At 38.5% G+C, this 19,795-nt stretch overlaps 1 protein-coding gene across 5 annotated transcripts in view; it reads left to right on the top strand.

Moving 5' to 3' along the window:
* The window catches only part of PDGFD (platelet derived growth factor D), a 142,491-nt gene that overhangs the window by 113,083 nt on the left and 9,613 nt on the right, over positions 1-19,795 (top strand). For all 5 annotated transcript variants that reach the window (XM_027900077.1, XM_027900068.1, XM_027900093.1 and 2 more), the window contains 3 exons: positions 1,226-1,285; positions 6,581-6,782; positions 17,688-17,902. In XM_027900077.1, coding sequence (XP_027755878.1) covers positions 1,226-1,285; positions 6,581-6,782; positions 17,688-17,902 — 477 coding nt within the window. The remainder of the gene's footprint in view (positions 1-1,225; positions 1,286-6,580; positions 6,783-17,687; positions 17,903-19,795) is intronic.

Below are 19,795 nucleotides of genomic sequence, written 5' to 3'. Positions count from 1 at the left end.
GGTTAGGACAAAATTGTGAGCCCAGGCATTGGTCCATCTTCTTTAAATCCTTTCGTTATAAATTCAATTATTAGAAATTAAAATCTTGGTATGCTGTCTCTTCAGTCCACTTTCCTTACCTGTATAATCATGTTGATCATTAGCTATTCACTGCATGTGTGTGTTTAATAACCATTCTGTAATGCTGCCTTTTTTTCTCATTTTTCATGGTTTAGTTATTCCAGTTGGAAATGTGTAAAACTGCCAAAACATCAAGGAAATGGCTTCTTCATTATTTTAGTAGTGATTTCTCATCCCTGCTCAGACAAGTGGGTTGGATTTAGGTGACCACATGTCAATATCTACAGTTTGGACATCTATATCTAAGCTCGTCCCCCCAGCTCCCCTTTATAGAGAAAAAAATGCATTTTTGGGATGCAATGTCATTCCAAATTAAGCTTCTAAAACAGTTTATCAGATGATTTTCACCCTGAAAATTGCAGGTTTAGTTTACTGTAGATGAAAACAAGAACAACTCACTTAGATGTTGGCTTTATAGATGTCCAAAGGTAGATGAGATGAAGCCATCCCTGTGCTCAAGTGAATCATAAATGCCCAGAGGTTTGGTGCAGTGACACTTGTGTTGTGCATGTACTGTGGCTGTGTTTTTGGTGTAAATAACATTGCGCCGTTCCTGCACAGATGAGCAAGTCCTGTTCAGCTCAAGCACCAAAAGCAATAGAGTCATGTTAGGACTACTTCTCAAATGGATTAGATTACCCTGCTTTTTACCTTGACTAAGTAGTACCAGGGTATTGGCATGTCCACATTCTTTCCAGAACAGATCAGTCTGGCAACTGCATTAATACTCTGATTATAGGCATATAGAGATGGTGTTTAATATAAATGTTGGAAGATAAATGTAATGTCCTGGACCACATTGAGTCCTTCTATGCAAAGCAGCAATTATCATATTGGTGGTGGTATTATTGGTGGTGTTATTATTATTATTATACCACCTATTCTTGTCCCAGCAAGTTTGCAAGGAGCTAGTTTATAAACAATGAAAAGGGAGGAACCTTAATGGAAATAGCATTATTTAGGAATGACACATGGCAAGGGACTCCTGCAATAAAGAGGGCTAGAAAAAGTAACAGATGTTGAATGCTGAAATATTTTCTAGGTTCTGTAGTTACTTTCGGATACTGCCTTAATGGTGATTTTTCCTGTGGGTTTGTCCCCTTAGGATGATTTCCAGCATGCAGCCTCAGAAACCAACTGGGAGTCAGTCACAAGCTCTGTCTCAGTAAGTAATTTTTCACTATTTTGCGCATGGATGGCTTGATAGGATGGCTTGAATCCAACTCACAAAAATGGCACCTGCATGGAGAAACCATGTATTCGCTTTTGGAATAGAATGAAATAGGTGTTTATCCAACTCATACTGGAGTCAATCAGTATGTTTTTAGAGATAAAAGATTCAGGATATGCCATCAACTTTTGTAATCACATGAGATAGCCATGGGGAAACGTTTATTGCTTTCAAACTCATCCTGTCAATATGAAAATCCAAGGTATAAACTTAAAATTTTTAACTGTAGAATATTTTGACCTGAACAGAAAATTGTAATTAAAACAGTAGGAACATAGGTCTGGTTTTCATTGTGAATACTGAGAATTTTTTTTAAAGTGTTTCCAATAAAATATTATATCTGAAGTCTCCACATTCAGCAGTGAAATGCAACTCAGAGAAAAATAAAACAGAAAAAAAAAATGAAGAAAAACATGTAATCCAGTATAAATTTTTTTTTTTCTCTTCATTGCATTTGATTTGTGTCATTGACAAAAAAATCTGTCTTCTCTTTCCCAATGCCTGGGAATGGCAGTGTAGCATCAAATTCATAATACGGGCAGTCCTCTTCTGTGTGCTCTGCTGCCTGGGCAGCACCATGTCAAAGCTCTTGTTAACTCCTCTTAAAACACGAGGTGGGGATAAATGCTAAAAGCAAATTTGAGACCAATGTTTGGAGCATTCATGGAAGACAGCTTAATGATAGCACCTTTGTTACAAAAGCTGCCAGGAGTAGCCAGTGAAGGAGCAGTAAAGAAAATATGGGTAAATTCTACTGTCCAATCCAGGCAGTGAGTTGAGACAAAATTCTGTACTGCCAAAATTAGAAGCTGTTAAGCCAGTCTCACTTATGTTTACCCTTGAGTTTGCAAATGAAACTTGTCCTTCATGATACAATGCATTGATTGCTTGGAACTAATTGTGCTGAAAGTCTTGAGGAGTTATGTTAGCAGGGCTGAGATCTACTAGATGCGCCAAGTAGGAGATGCTAAAACAATTTTACTGAAAGACATAAACTCATTTTTCATTCTATTATGGGCTTGGGGAAAAAAAAATCCATGTGATGGAATATTTTGTTGAAAAATATGGTAGGCTGCTGTTTGAAAATGTAAGCCTAGGGCTCCCTCAGCAGATGACTATGAAAATGAGATTAATAATACGGTACACACCATGTTAGTTAACATCCTTATCATAACATGAACAACATAACAAACCAAAATCCAGTATCCTTTTTATATTAAAAAATTAAGTTTATCTTTCACATCTTTTTTTCTGAAAAATTGTTGTTAATGTGTTGCAGGTAGGAAAATACAGTTCAAATGTTACAGGTAGCAAGCTGATGCCCAAGGTCACATGGAAATCTAGAGCTCAACCAGAAGCAGAACCTCAGTTTTACTGGTTTTCCCACACCATTCCCAATCTCATAAAACATATTTTCTTCAACTGGCTGTGCATCACACCCACAAGTCCTTTTAATCCTCAGGGAAAATAAGGTAGGGAGATTGAGCAATTTTTCACAAAAGCACCAAGGAAAAAGTCTGAGAACACCCAAGTTCTTCAGGAGAGAAAGATTCAGGGATTCTACTCTGGTCTTAAGGAGCAGAAGGACAAACTCAGACCTGTCAGTCTTGATGACGTACGATTTTGCTGATGCTCAATTAAAATGTTAGATCTAAGATTGCTCTCTCAAATCCACAAGCAACCCAAGGACTCATTTTAGGATCTAGGCACATTGCAACTCTCGGAATGAAAATTTCAGAGAGAGCAAATTCGATGTCTGAGATCATATTACAGAGATATGTTTTGTTTGGGTTTTATTTTTGTTTTTGTTTTCTCAGAGAGCTAAAAGAAATACTTCTGCCCTTAACTCATCATGGCAAACGCAGGGAAAAAAATAAAAAGGAAACAAAATCACTCCTTATTAGTTTAGTTTCCGTTATTTCAGAAGTAATTTTTTGTCCAACAAAAAACTGTGATGCATATTGGACTTCCTGTCAGGTTCACAATAGAGATAGGAAAGAGAGAAGAATGGGGGAATAGAAATTAGGAGCAAGAGCACTGATTTAAAAAAAAAAAAAACAAAAACAAAAAAAAACCTTTTTGTTTCATTAAATTAAAAATGTATTCAGTGCTTTTAAGAAATGCAGAAGAGGTACAAAATGTGGAAAATCTTTGTTCTTCATTGCTTCTTACATTTCACTCTTCTTCTTGCTCCCTCTTTGGATGCGATCTCAGAAGGCAGATTACAACAAGCACAAACTTTCCTAAAGCCAGTGCCTCATTCTTGGCAGAACAAAAAAAAAAAAAAAAAAAAAAAAAAAAAAAAAAAAAAAAAAAAAAAAAAAAAAAAAAAAAAAAAAAAAAAAAAAAGGCAGTTGTGTTGGCAGCTTTGAAGTTGCTTTTGGGCCTGTCACATGGTGTTGCTGTCAGGAGGCTATCTGAGCTGTTGAAATAATTCCTCTTTATTTGGCTGTCACTGAGAAAAAATTGAGCTTTCTTCTATGTTTGAACAAGGTTGCACAAATCTCTTGAGCAGGAGATTTTATATGAAAAGAAAATGGGGAATCCCAGCTGCCTGTATGAGTTTGAAATGCCTTGCACGTTCACTGACCTGCATTTCTGTAATGAGATGTACAGTTGAACATGTGAAAAAAAAAAACCTCTTGCATTGAGTAAGCCACACACCTGTGGCCTGATTTTTATGTGCTGTTTCTTCAGTGTCCTTGCCCCATTTCCCTTCTTTTGAAAGGCAGTCAGAGTCTGATTTTTCCCTGTTGGGCTGCCATGAGCTCCACTGAACTCTGCTCAGTAAGAAAGTAGCATTTGGGTGCCTCTTCTTTTTGTAGCCCTAAAGGCTGTGTTAGCACACTGCATGGTGCTGGCCACTTCATAGTCTCTGCTGCAACACTGCTTTAGATAACAATGCTGTGATCACTTTACTGGTGTGGGTGTTTTAACTCCTGGGACTTCCATCTCTCTGGCAGTCTCTATTCCAAGCCACTTAGAAGTCAGGAGAGAGGCTTTGAGGTATGCCTTGCCTTTTAAGGGGACATGAATTTTCATAGGCATCTGCACTGTGTCTTACTTAGCCTGGCACTAAAGAGGCATTGCAGTCACAAGTGGACCCTCTGAAACTTCTTGGGCTGTTGGTCGCAGGCAATAAAGTGCAGCTGTGCTTTCTTGACTCCACTATTGCTATGCTTTCTATTTCTTCTCATTCTGGTTTTTAATTATTTGGACTGTCCATACTTTCAGCAAATAAATGCAGTAAAATACTAAGGATTGTTAATTTTGTGATATATCTTACCATTAGAGACAACTGTTTTATTTTAAAAGACATACATACTTTAGAACTATTATAATAGGAATTGAAGGACACAATCCTGCAAAAAAAAATGAGTGAATTTACTCAATTGAGTTGACCTTCCCATTACTACCCAACTGAGTGAAGTTAATCACAAAGATTAATAGTTTAACTGTACTAGGAGATGAGGCAAAAAAAAATATTTTGGGAAGCCATTAATTTCAAATGGCATATTTCTGCTCCATTACTTCTGAGCTGGTTTTCATAAGACAAGAGGTTTCTAGGGTTTTCCCCCCGATGTTTTAGCAACTCTTGTTCTCTACTATGCTTCTTGATGGACAAAATAATGTATTTTGATTGTGGGCCTTCAAAAATTAAGAGATCTGCATTAATAGTTTTTCTTGCACTTATTTTACATAATATTTGCATACTATTTGACTTTTTTGGACCAAGGAAAAAAGTGATGTCAGGATAGCAGATATTGTGATTCTTAATAATGATTTTTAAAAATGTTTGAAGTCCTTTCTTGTAAAACTGAAATTAGTACAATCTTTCTGTCAAAGTGAAGTTGTACCACAGGTTCAGTGGGAACATTGAGAGAGTGGTGCTTGGCCCTTACTGATGGGAAATAATATTTCATTTGATACAATTGTGAGGATATTAATATGTTGGTAATCCAAATATTCATTGTTACATTGCTGCAATCATAGAAACATAGAATAGCTTGGGTTGGGAGGAACCTTAAAGATCATCTAGTTTTACCCCACTCTGCTCAGCTTGCTCACAGTCTCCTGCACTTGACCATGAACACTGTAAGAGACAGGGCATGAACAGCCTCTCTCAGCAACCTGTTCCAGTGTCTCACCACCCTCACAGCAAAGAATTTCTTCTTATTATCTAACCTAAACCTCCCCTCTTTCATTTTAAAGCCATTCCCCCTTGTCGTATCACTACATGCCCTTGTAAAAAATCTCTGTCTATCTTTCTTGTAAGGTCCCTTCAGGTACCGGAAGACCAAAATTAGGTCACCCTGATGCCTTCTAATGGTTGAACAATTCCAGTTCTCTTAGCCTTTCCTCCATCCCCCTAATCATCTTGGTAGCCCTTCTCTGAACTTTTTCCAACTGGTTGATGCTCTTCCTGTGCTAGGGACTATAGAGCTGGATGCAGTATTCTATGTGGAGCCTCAGGAGAGTGGAGTAGACGGGCAGGTTCCCCCCCTCCCCCAGCCCTGCTGGCCACGCTGCTTTTGATGCAGCCCAGGATACAACTGGATTTCTGGGCTGCAAATGCATGTTGCGGATTCATGTTCAGCCTCTCATCCACCAGCACGCCCAAGATCCAAACATCGTGTTTTTTCTGTTTGCTTAGTAAGTTGTATTTTTTGGTAAAAAATGTCATTTGAATGTCAATTCATCAGTGTATTGTAACACATTTAATTTTGGGCAATAAAGGGTCATTTTTTCAAGTCTTCAACCAAACCAAATTTGTCGTCCAAGTTGACCAGGGAAAGACAGTCTAGTGGACTTGTCTTTGTCTTTCTCTACTGTGATTTCTGATCTGCATCTTATCAAATAATTGACAGAGTTGGCCTCTCCATTCTATGGCCATGGCCATCACAGTGGTTTCAAAAGACATTTTCATTACATCTTTGTAAATGTGCAAACCATCATCCCCTTTGAGAATTGGATGTAAATGCTGACAGCCCACCAGTGGCAGTGCTTTTGCTCCCTGCATCTCCTCTGAGACTTGTTTGGGAGTTCCTTGGTGTCTCTTCTCCTTAGAAAAAGAAAACACAAGTATAACAAAGCCTGGCCCAGGTAAAGACTTCAAAAGATGGCCCGGAGTAGCTGTTTCACTCAACAAGTTTCCCAGTAACTGTTTTCAATTGTTTTAAGTGGTGCTGTAATTTTTTCAAAGTGCACTGAGATATATGTCACTCTTAGGGGGTATCCTATCCCTCTCCATCAGTGACTGACTCTACGCTCACGGCAGAAGCACTGGATCAAACCATTGCTGCATTTGACACAGTGGAGGATCTGCTCAAACACTTTAACCCAGACTCCTGGCAAGAAGATCTTGAGAATCTGTACACAGACAGTGGCCACCATTATCGAGGCAGAAGCTACCATGACAGAAAGTCCAAAGGTAGGAAAACTCACTACATACATACTTTGAGGCAAGACCAGGGTATTCCTTAAGTCCTTATAGAAATATCCATTGGCTAGGTATTACATTCTGGTGCCCGTATCCTTAACCAGTTTCTAAGTAGAATCTTGCTTGAGAAATCAGACTGAAAACTGCTCATCATTATGATGAATTCATGGATAAAAACATAGGCCCACATGTAAAGACAGATGGTTCTCAGCTTCACCCTCTTAAAAATTGCTTTGTGTGTAAAGCATGGGGCTCCTAATTACCTGCATTATCATCCTTCTTTAAATACCCTGCTTAGGGACTGTTCTCTGTTGAGTGAGGAATAATCACTTTTATCATATTGTGCTTAGGGAAGCATCTGGTGCAGACACCTGTATGTGCAGCTGGTTTTTTTTAGGATGTGAACATCTCACTGTTGGCGGTGAACATTATTATGGTTTAACATCTTTGTCTGTAATTGAGCAAAGCACACATTTCTGGGTTATGTTTCTGGTTTCCTTCTGTTAGTTTGGATCATCCAGCAAATGGTAAAGCAAAGAGATGTTAGGCTAGCAGTACAAAACCATAGTTATAAAGAAACACTATTTAGAAGAGACAGTCATGCTCTGGGGTAACCATGCACTGAAGGGCCTGGTGAAATTGCCCTTCATGTGGTGCAGTATAGATCTAGGATGTCTGTTAGGATTCTCCAAGATGACTGCAGTTTTCATAGGAGATCTAGAGAGAACTATTTAATTTGATTTCTCCTGTTAATATTGTCTTCCATTTTCAAGTTGTATATTCACGTGCTTTTTTCTTTATAACTTTATAATGCCCAAATCACAGTTCCAATTGTGTGCAAACTACTATTTATTTACATCTCAAATCCCATTCCCACATACATAAGCATATGCTAAGGAGAGATAGAATTGTAGTTCTATATTTGTAACTTACTTGATATCAAAATGATGAAGCTTTGATCTTAAAAGGGATGCATAGACTGCACCTGTATTATGGAAAACAGTGTTAAGGAGTGTTCTTAGACCCTGAAATCCAATCGCCGTATTGCTAAATTGTCAGCCTGGTCATTGCTGGGCATGAACCAGGGTCTGGAGAAGCCGCCTACCATTCATGTGGCCACCTTGACTTGGAGAGTAAGAGACAAATGTGGGCTCTCCCATGGCTGTTATCCTTGAGGACGATGACCTCAGGCATGTACAACTTATTAGTAGATACAGTACAGGCGTACAGTTTCCAAGACACATTGGCCTTCTCTGTTCCTGGGCTCAGTACCTCAAAGGAATCTGCAATAACAGCCTGAGCTGATATCCAGGAAAAAGTGGTCCCCTTTACTTTACTCCCTTTTGGCATGTCAGAAATTTCAGGCAACCACAGCAGCCCATGTTTGTGAAAAACTTCTCTTAAGCTCCAGTGCATGACTTCAGAGAGTGGTTTGATCTCTGTGGGGGTCTGTGGAACATGATCTGTATTGTCCCTTATTCCCAGGCTGGATTTGGCACCAATAGATACATATAAAAAAGAAATCAAGGGCCTCTTCTGATTTTAATAGAAACTGATTAGACACCTGGACCCTGTACTGGTTCTGCTCTCCAGTGTTCATTTCACTCTCAGATCATAATTGGCCTAGTATCCCATATATTTAAAGGACCACATAAATACAAAATGGCATTTGGTGTTTTATTTATGCAGTCTAGAGGTATCAGTCTGATCTGGTACTGCTCGGAAAATTCAGCTGCATGAAATTTTTTCCACTTAGTACAAAAGTAGTTCAGCTTCTTGCATAGCCGACCACCTTTGTAAACAAATTAATTTTCCAGTTATTATTTTAATATACTTGATTTATAGGAATTTTTTTTTTTGGTGGTGTTGGTTTGGTTACAGGAAAAGGAAGAAAAGTTTTATAACAGTTTTCCTTTTGTCTTCAAACTAAAGTCCAAATTCCCTGATTGTTAGCAGCCCTCTGGACAAAAGTACTTCACCACAATCAAATCCTTTAAAATTTTAGTTAAGAATTTTTATTTAGACATAAACTTCTGACAAGATTAAAGGCCTGTTCCTGGATGATGTCCGAGTGGGGAATAGTTTTAACAAGTCTTTCAGTTAGAAACTCTTGGTGGCTTTTAAACACAGACACTGTGGATCTCTGAGGAATGTTGATAGGCACTGGGATAACCTTGCAGCAAAGAGAGCAATAGATTATATCATCATTTATTTCAGATACCTATCTGTTTCTGCTTTCAGCCCTGGTTTTATTTTTTATCCAGAGTTAGAACAGCCCTGAGGCAGGTAAGAACAATTTGATGTAATCTCTGCCTATCTCTCACAGCATTTTCAGAACATGCCATATAAATGGTATGAATTAATCACTAATAATTTCACTCCTATCCAACTTTCTGCCCATACCAAATCACAGCACAAAAATGAGCTTAAGAGACAGTGTTTCTGAATAGTAATTCTGATTACAGGGATATATAGTAAATTATATTTAAATGGTATATTTTTCTAATTTGGCACTTAATAATCTACAAATTTAAGAATCAAGGTCAAGCAAATAAGAGGATAGCATTTTAGCATAAAATGAAATCTCACAGAATCAGGGAATAGATGAAGTGTAAAGGCACCTCAAGAACTTGTTTAGTTCAACCTCAGTATTCGAGGCAGGGTCATCAAAAAAAGGTTGCTCATAACCATGTCAAGTCAGGTTTTGAATACCTCCAAGAATGAAGGCTGCACAACCTCTCTGGACCACCCTCTGAAAAAAAAACAAAACAAAACAAAACAAAAAACAAATGTTATCTTCAACATTGGAGGTGCTGGATTTATAGATGAATTTATGATGTTGAAGTTCTTTTCCAGCCTTAAGGATTCTATGACTCTCTGTACTTTTAGACATCAATATATACATATGCAAACTGATCCCTCGCTGGATACCTCTTGCAAGTACCTTAAAGTTGTGGACTAAATCCAAATATACGATAACTCAATTCATTCTACAAAATCTGATCTCACACCTCTGCAATACTGATGCAATTCTAATGAGTGAAGTGCATTTCTTTCTATTTACACTATTGAAGTGAGATATTGGTATCAGATGTGTTTCACTAATATCCAAATGACGTTTGAAATTTAATTCTATATATGTTCAGTGAGGTTGCTGTTAACCACTCCAGTAAAGGCTGAGTATGAAACTGCAGTGAAACCCAGACTGGCAGAAAAGGTCAATAAAAAAGAGGAAGACACACATTCACATTTTCACAATCTTTAAATGAGGGGCCATGTTTAAGCTATTAACTACGGTGTACACCTACATGAAAATTTGATAGATGTTTCAAATAACCTCTGCAGTTGTAAATATACTCAAAAAGGTTTGCTATCAATTGCTGCATTCTAGAAACTGAAAGCGTGAATATTCAGCCTTATGCTCATCCTAGACTCTTAAGAAAAAAAGCAGGCCATACCAAAGTACGTCTTTTAAAATTTTTCCTTTTGCATTCCTACAATATGTTGCTGACTTCAGTGTCATAGTAATTTGATTATTACAAATATTAAGCATCTCTAAAAATAGATCACTGGCTATTGGATTATTTAATACTGCTCTTGTCCAGGACACAGGTAGATGTAGAAAAGTAAACAGCCATGCTCTGCTATTATGTTGAACTTCTTGTTAAAGAGGCTTCTGTTCTTTTAGAGAGTCATAAGGAGTGTTAAAACATGTTTGAAGGAAGCCTCTTCATCCTAGTGTAAATTTTTGAAAGCATCAATTTATCTGTTTAATAATATTAGAAGATCTTCCAAGAGGTACTGTTGTAAACACTTCCAACCATCAAAAGTTATTTAATGTCTCCCACGTGGTTGTCTGCATTTGTCTTCTGTTGTTCTCTCTGATTTTTTACCTCCCATTGAAACAGTCTTTATAATTAAAAAAAAAAAGACCACTGCCTGTGAAATGATTTGTGTACAAATGAAGAAAGAAAGGGAAAAGAACAAGTTCACAGTTTCTCATCGTAGAAGTAAATCCAAATGTCATGGAGATGGTACCTAGAAAAAGTGGCCATCTTTAGAAAAGAATGGGGTTTGTTTTGTTTTGTTTTGTCATAAATAAACCTAGTAAGCAGGAAGACACGTAGATAGATACATTCTGGTAATTAAGACTACACATGCCTCTGAGCTCACTTTCTTTTTTGGAAATAGTGCACAAGAAGCCTTTGGCTATCACAGGAGCATAATCAGGTGGGTCATTCTTGCAATAATATCTATCTGGAATGATGGCTTTACAAGTTAAATAAATAAACACTTGGTGGCAGAACACTGCTCTCTGGAAGAAGAGTAGTGAGGTGAGACCACAGTTTTTTATGGAATGTTTTTTGCTATCCATTGCCAAACAGGTTACCAACATCAGACAAGTTTCACCATGTCCTTAACAATAGTTCTGAATTGTCACTACTTACAATGGTCTAGCAAGAAGTTAAAATTTTAACTCAGGAATGTAATTTCTCAGGGGGTTGCAAACAGTGGCCAATAAATTACTGCAAACGTCCATATACTCTTCCTTGAAAGGTTCTGGGATGGCTGCCAGCAAGTTTCAGTTCACCAGACAGGGAATGCAGGCGTCAAAAATGCTCACTCATTCATGGCAAATGTGAATATTCCAAGTAGATGGAATACCTTCTAAAACAGCTGCTAATTTAAAGTATTCCCTGTGCTTAAAAAACAGGATATTTCTCCCACCCTTCTTTAGATGGGAATTAAGTTGTCTGTTGCATGCAAACTGCACACATTCACTCATTTTAGATCTAATTCAGATCTGCACCCTCTGTGAAAAATGAGATTTTCCCTCATGTGTTATGTGGCACAATTTTTGGTCATTGTCATTCACTACAGTGAAAGCTTTTCTTACTAAACCTTTTTTTAAAATGCTGTAAATTAAAACTGTAGCCCAGTAACCTTTGTTATGAACTCTGAAACACATATGAAAAAGGATGAGATTCAAACTATAACTGAGCTCTGGGCTACCACTTGACACATGATGCTTCAGACACTGCAGTTCCATCTCTTGCTGATGCAGGAAATATGAACAGGGGCAAGATAACAAGTACAGTCCCCTTTCATGATTACGTCTTTTTAGTTGTCAAAAAGAACACAAGAGCTAGAAATGTTGACAGAACTGGCGCTTGTTTACATGCCTTTGGGAGGAGGCCCAAGGAGATGTAGATTTATGCTTGATATCCAGGGGAGGATAGTCAGTGGCTGGGAAATCTCTCCACCTGTTCTGGAAAGTCTCTCCACCTGTTCGCTGTATAATGCAAACCCCTTAAGTGAGAGTTAGGTATTTCAACATCTTGTCAACAACACAGGTTGACATCACCTGTCAACAGCATATTTTGGTGCTGAGTATCATGCTGAAATCTAGTTCCACACATCCACTTTGCTCTCAAAACAGATGAAAAAAAAACTTTTCAACTTTTTCTGTCCCTGTAGACAGTGATCTATTTCCTTCCTTTCAGGAAGGAAAGCAGACACAAACTACCATGGCAGTTTAATATCAATCACAGGTTAAGAGAATAATTTTGGTTAAAAGGTGACTCTCATCCAAACCTTTGCCTAGTGCGAGACCACCCTTGAAGTTCTCTAGTTAAGTTTTTAATATTTCCAACTAGAATGATTCCTCAAGCTTTTGGATAACTTGTCCCAGTGTTTGACTACCCTCATGGTGCTTACTCTTTCATAGAACTCAAGCAAATGTCCCTCGATGCAGCTTGAGATTTTTTGCTTTTTTATTTTTGCTGTGAACATCCAAAAAGTACCTGGCTCCATCCTCCCTGTAAGTAATCCCTTTTAAGTAACTAGATATAATCATTAGAACGCTCTTTGGTATTCTTTCTAGACTAAAGAAATCTGCTTTCCTCAGCCTCGCTGGCTGTTTTGGACCAGCACCTTAACCATAATGGTCATCCTTCACTGAACTCCTAGTTTGTTCGTGCTTCTGCCGTAGTGGGCTCTAGGTGGGACACAGTACTTTAGATGCAGGTTCACAAGAGCAGAATGAAGGGGAACATCCATGTCCCTCAGCTTCCTACTGCGTTTTTCCTAAAGTAGTTTAGTGTAGAGCCTGGTCCTGCAAGGCAAACAGCTGACTCATGTTCAGCCTGCTGTCTAACCAGATGCCAAGGCTTTTTCTGCAAAACTTCAGCTTAGTCCATGTATCCCCAGTCTGGATCAATGGATAGGGTTATCCATGTCAGGTGCAAGAATTTCCATTTGTAATCACTGAACCTCATAGTGTTCTTGCCAGCACGTTTCTCCAGCGTGCTGAGATCCTTCTGAAAGGCATTCCTGAAGCATGTGGATGGATTGTGTGGATTGTTAATAAAAATATTTAGCAGTATTGACTCCAGCATTACCCCCGGGGAGCACAGAAAGTAAGCAACCACCAGTTGTACTTGGAATTGCTGCCTATTTTGCTCAAGTCTCTTGGATACTCCAGATATCTACTGATTTTGTAAACCATTATATCTCAGCAGTTTGGCTGCAAGTATTCTATGGATCACTGTCAAAAATCAGCAGATACCTCTGCTGCTTTTGCCTCATCCACCAAGATAGTTATCTCATCATAGCAGACTCTCAGGATGATCCACGGCAATTTGCTCTTAGTAAATCTATTCTGGATGTTCCCAGTCACCCTCTTGTCTCATCTGCCTGGGTATTGCTTCCAAGGAGGATTTACCCCTTAATTTTACCACGGGCTGAGGTTAGGCTGACTAGTCTGCACCTGCCCAAATCCTCCTCACCTTGCTTGTAGATGGCCTTGACATGTGGTATAGGAATGCCATAACAAGGTGGCTACCATCTCTTACACCTCAGCTCTGCTCTTTGACTGATGCGTGAAAAAAAGCGTAAAATGTTCAGATACGGCAGTGTTAGGACCATGTGTGAATTTGGAACTGATGAAGTGTTAAAAGCAACCCTAACAGACCTCCTGTCTTAAAATTAATTTAACCAGCAGCACAGGTTTTCTCCTCAATCTTTAAGGCCTGTCTTTTTCTGAATAAAACATGGTATTACCTGCAGTCTGTGTTTTCAGTGCTTACCTCTGATTAAGATCAACATTTCATGATAAACACATGCCAAAAAAAAATCGAGCTATGTGAAATGAGGTTGGTATTAAGCATAGGATTTAAGGGGAAGGAGGGGCAAACATTGGACCCCAAGTAGCCAGCTTGGTGCTCCAATGCATCTCTTTATGTCTGCCTTACCTTTAAGTTAAATCTCTGATCCAGACATTCTGTAATAATACTTGGAAGTTATTTGCATACAGTCTAAAGAACCTTTTAGTTCTAGTTTTAAATTAAGGACTCCAGTGGTTTCAGTCCTTGATAAGTAAAGCAGCTGGATTTCACACCAATCACACCAAGGCTCGGTTACATTTAAGTCACAGCAGTGAAGTGATGCATGAAACTGACTGTATTGTAAAATCTCATTGTTATATGGATGAGGAAATGAACTGGCTCCAGACAGTAAAACAATCCCAAGACAGGGAAAAATGCATATTGAAGCTTTCAGAGAAAGAGTTGTTCAGAATAAAATGTATTCTTTTGTTAGGGGGCAATAAAGCGTTATCTAAAGCTAATTAGGCAATGGGAATTGTTCTTGTGTGTCAGTATGATGCAACCAGAGTACGGTATACGTTGTTCACAGAGTATGCATGCTCACCTTATCCCACCAAGCACCGGAGTTCTGTACAGCAGAGTAAAAAAGCATGTAGGTGTAGATATTTACCTCCAAATGAATTTTAATAGAGAATGACTTGTGTATGTCCTAAGCTGTTTATTTAGGCTTTTCTTCTCTACTTGGAGTTATTTATTTTCATGTTTTCAACATCACTAAAATAAGACCTTTCTGTTACTGTATTTGTCCATTTTAAGCTGGACTCTGATACCTAAAATACAGCAAAGTGCAGAGAATTCAGACTTTAACTGATAACTCAGGGATTTAGTGGTCCCAAAAACTGATAATAATCAGGATCAGAATGCCTTGAGTAGATAATAAAAGGAGAATTCATGCAATTTTGCATTGGAAATTTTCCCATAAGTTTTCAAATACAGAAAAAATACACTGAATAAAATGCATATTGCTACTGCTTGATTTCAGAGTACCTGAAGAGTGTACCCAGAGAAAGTTTTGAGCCCTCGTTGAAAGCTGCTTATTCCTTCATACTGCATAGAGAAAGAAAATTATGCTAATTATTGCCTCCTATGCTTCAAGCAAATCAACAGCTCCCCACAGTCCTGAGTCAGCTACAGCCTAAGAGATGCAGCAAAGACTTCTGAAAGTCATCAAAATAGGCATTTGAAGGCAGTGAGCAAAACCTTCCTTCCAGTAAAAGCCCTTTGCCAGGTTAACCCTTGCCATTTAAATTGAGCAGTTAAGTATTAAGCCTAGAAGTGTAACACAGTGATGGATATAGTATGCTCACTGCAGGAAAGCCCCCCCATGCAGGTCCTTTACGTGCCAGTGCTTTGCCTCTCTGCCAGTCTCATTACAAGGACTCAATTCTGTTTTGATAATACAGCAGTGCTAATAGGCATTAGCTCAGTGCAGGAAGGAGGAGCGTTGAGCCTGAGGGGAAGTGTCATCTGTGATAGAGTAAAATTTATTCAGTCCCCCAACTGTCTTCTGGACACAGATGTCTGTTCATGGGCCCTCTTTACTGACCAGTTTGTTGCTGGAAGCCTTGTTTCCTATGTTACCTCAGCTAAGTCTAAATTAAGCCTTTGAGCATTTTATTCTAACTCTATCAGTACTATCAGCAAATGCCATCAATAGTCCATGGTCAGCCTGGACTGTCCAATAGGAGTCTGCTCATATTAGTATCCATCCCCCTGTAGTGTTAAAGTGTGGGTAATCGAGGCTTTTCCCTCAAGAAAACTCATTAATCGTAAAGACAGAAATTTTTGAGCTCTCTTCTTCCTTTGGGAGATTTTTCCTTCACATCAGTTGGCTGAAATGAATAGTAGCCAGGTAATGCTTTGTTTTACCAGTTAGCAAAGCTGGTGGCAAATGTCCTGGTGAAAACGTTTAGAGGAGTGGGAAACACTTCCCTGTGAAGAGAATTATCCTGAGAGCTTGCAGTGAGAAGAGGTGGCTTTGGAGAATGACAGTGGAGAAAAAAATGCCATCTGTTAAAACAAAGAAATCAATATTCCCTGGACTTGGAAGTCCTGGCTAAGGACATTCACAGTGTATTTTTCTCCCCCTGCATGAGGATACCACCAGCCCCATTGATTTTGTGCTTATACCAGGAGAATGATCTATACCTCTTTTGGAGAAACGCTGACTCTCTGGAGAGAACCACTGAGATTTCATGGTGACATGTATCACAATTGCTATAAAATCACAATTTATCTGCTGAATTCCCATTGACTGTGATATCACATTCACTTTCCTGGCAAGGTGTTATGATTTTCTACAGTAGCACACCTGACATTTATGTACCCTTGCCTCTTGCTTATCTGCCTTGTGAATATCTCCAGGTCAGAATGTAAAGGTGTATGATATTTACAAATCACAGCTTTTTCCACTATTTACTTTGTCATGTTGACAAGGGCTGAGTCACAGAAGGTATGAAGTGTCTTTGTTGTAAGTTTTCACATATTTTTGTTAAAGCACAAGCATAAGTGCTCTCAGGACCAGAGATGATGTTGACCTATTAAACATGCCCATGAAAATCCAGTATGTTCACAAAAACTATACTATTATCTCAGTTCTCATTTGAGCCATCCCTCTTTTTCTGTTGATGTTTCTGTTAGTGAATACTGTTTGGAGTCGAACTCAAAGCAAGTTCACATGTCCTCCAGTCCTCAATGACTTACTGAGCTTTTGAACACTTAGTTGGTGGATGGAATCCTAAGGAAAGAAGAAAGCAGAAAAGGAAGGAAAAAAAAATAAAAAAACTTCAATAGAAATAGAACTCATTAAATTTGTTGCTTTTGTCTGTGTTACAACTGTGGAATATGTATTTATAGAAGGGGTTTTTTGTTTTGTTTTAGCTTTATGAGGAAAAGCTAAAAACAGCACCTAAAGTCACAGTTGATAGTCTATAAGTTATTTTTATGGCTGGCTTTACTGTTTGTTTACATGACAGATCTCACAGAAATACCAGGCACTCAAACATCAACCAACTACGGGTATTCAGTGAACCTCATTAGTTTTAATTGTATTTATTTTTATGCCTATTATAGTAACATTTACCAGCTGAAATTAATATTGCTTAGATTGGTTTCTCCATCTAAAAGTGAGTTATCTAAACTCTATCCATAAACAATACAGACAGGCAACTTGAGAAAGCAAGTCATACAGCCTGTCCTAAATGCTCTTGTGAGGAAGGGATGAATCACTCCCCAGTTTCTCTACTGACCACAGGAAGGGTCTTGTTTAAAGTGTTTGCCTTTTCTATGCCTGCAGTTAGCAAAAGAAGTTATGCCCACTGTAATAAAATAGATCTTATCATCTATGTAAGTAAGATATAAAGAGAGAAGGGAAGAGAGCAGCAGAGGTGGAATCTCTTGCCCAGGGATCCAGCAGATCAGTGATAAAGCAAATAAAATAACTAGTCTTCAGCTTCCAGGCCAATATTTTACTGCAAGCCTTCCCTTCACCTTTATAGTTGTTTGAGCCCTGCTATGGGAATCAGTGGGAGCAGGATGACTTCCTGGATGGCCACGTGTAATGATTTAAAATTGGTAGATTTATGTTTATCTGTTCAGAAATCACTGCTACACTTCACCTATTTTTCAAACAATGTCCCATAACTTTATGTTATCGACTACCTAGGAAGCACTATAAACCAGAGGAATGTCCCACTCCAACCTCACTAATTAAACTTCTTTTGCATTGCAGTTGACCTGGACAGATTGAATGATGACGTGAAACGTTACAGCTGCACCCCGAGAAACTACTCTGTCAATTTAAGGGAGGAACTGAAGCTGACAAATGTAGTTTTCTTCCCCCGCTGCCTCCTTGTCCAGCGCTGTGGAGGAAACTGTGGCTGTGGGACTCCGAACTGGAAATCTTGCATGTGCATGTCAGGGAAAACAGTGAAAAAATATCATGAGGTAATTTCAATTCTTTCTCTGTTACTTCTTTTGGGTATTTATTGCTTCCATGGATTCTGAAGTCTTCTCTTCGAGCCATGTGTGCTGCTTGTTAATTGACTATCATGTTAATATTGATCCATGCTATATTATATTTTCTTTATCATTATGCTATATCATGGTATGTTAACATGCTTATATTGATTATCATGTTGCATCTGCAGCGCAGAAATCAGTGGGCAAAAATCACTGACACAGCAAAGGGTCATAGGCGAAGATGCCATCATTTCAAAGACACCAGAGTATTTGAGTGAATGCCTTCTGTGGTTACCACTCCTCCTGAGATGAATGATCTGCTTAGGCTTCCAGACAGGTTCAGGTAGTCTTAAAGTGGAAAATAGACATAGATAACAGCATCTTTGTTGCTGTCCATGCAAGATACCAACTTGGTACCTCACGGAGCAGCATTTGTACCTTCCACGGCAGTAAGGCATGAAGAGAGAGATACGCATACTCAGAGTCAAGGTTCAGGAAGGCCCCATTTTAAATGTTTAATATTGAAGTCTTTAATGCCACAGCATCACCTAGTGATATGCCTTTGGAAGTGATGAATGAACAGAGTTCATTCAACAGGAAGGAGGTTATGCATGTGTGAGAAAGGGGTGTTAGCAGGTGTTTATGGGTAAGTTAATTTAGAAGCAGTTAAAGAGAACTTTTGCTACCTCTGAGTGGATGCTACCACAGCATCCTAGTGAATTTTGTTGCAAGAATGAGGCTCATATTGGACTGATTTTTCCCATCAAAGGACTGATACAAAGTGAATGTATATACCTCTGGAAATACTCTTTTAGTAACACAGAGATACGTGTTCCTTGAGACATTCGACTGCACTTCCTCTTGCTTTAAACTTATGCACACATTTGGAAATTACAAGTAAGTACCTTGCAAACTCTCTTCCCTTCCAGATTTATTACCTGTAGGAAGCAGCTGAATCATCCAGCCTTAGTTTTTTTCCAACTCAGCAATTTTTTTAGAAAGGCAAAATTTTTGCACAGGAACAATGTCCACTTATGTTTATTTTTAATCTGTTCAGAACACATTTAGAGAAGGAAAACACAAGGAAAGAGTGTTTTTTATTCTTGTCTCTAAATTGGTATTTTCAGATCAAAATGTGATCAATGTTCACCAAAGTGAACATATCTAGGAAAGTTACTTGGTAGCAGACTTTCCACTGTCTGAACATAGGCAAGCTGCATGCCATACTGACTTAATTTCTGACGCATATCTCTTGTTAAGAGCCTGATTTACCACTTGGCTTAAGTCCCAAGTGAAAATAAACTTTATGGACTTCAAACCTGGATGTGATGTGGACTCATAACATTAAGGCATTATCTTGAGAGACCCAGGGCTGCAATAGCAAAGGGTCATTGAAGGTCAGACCTTTGCTGCACTGTGAGCAATGTGGTTACTCTAATTGTGAGGTATTTTCTTACAATTAACTGTGGCATACAGAATACTCCACATCAGCTAGGACTAGAGAATAGTTAATATTTTCTCTAATTTTAAACAAGATGCAGGGGATGACCCTGGTAGTTACAGAGCAGAAAGCCTTATCTCAATGCTGGAAAAGTTAATTGGAAAAAAATTAATAGGTTTAAGACACCTAGATGACTATGAGCTGATAAAATGAGCTTGGAATGCCTTATATATGAATAAATATTTATACAGCACTACAACAAGAATGCTGAAAGGCCTGGAAACTCCTTCAGTGAGCGAACAGTCAACCAGACAAGATCAGACATGGATTAGAAACTGGTTAAAAGATAAAGAGCAAAGAGGTGGAAGAGATGAGCAATTTTCTAAATAGGAAATGGCTATCTGAGGTGCCCCCAGCACACAGACTAAGTGTTATTT

Source organism: Empidonax traillii, unplaced genomic scaffold, assembly GCF_003031625.1.
Source record: "Empidonax traillii isolate 1590-97213 ecotype Southwest subspecies unplaced genomic scaffold, ASM303162v1 scaffold21:size2437335, whole genome shotgun sequence".
Lineage (NCBI taxonomy): Eukaryota > Metazoa > Chordata > Aves > Passeriformes > Tyrannidae > Empidonax > Empidonax traillii.
Note: the sequence above shows the minus strand (reverse complement) of the source record. Positions and strands in the feature narration are given on the sequence as shown.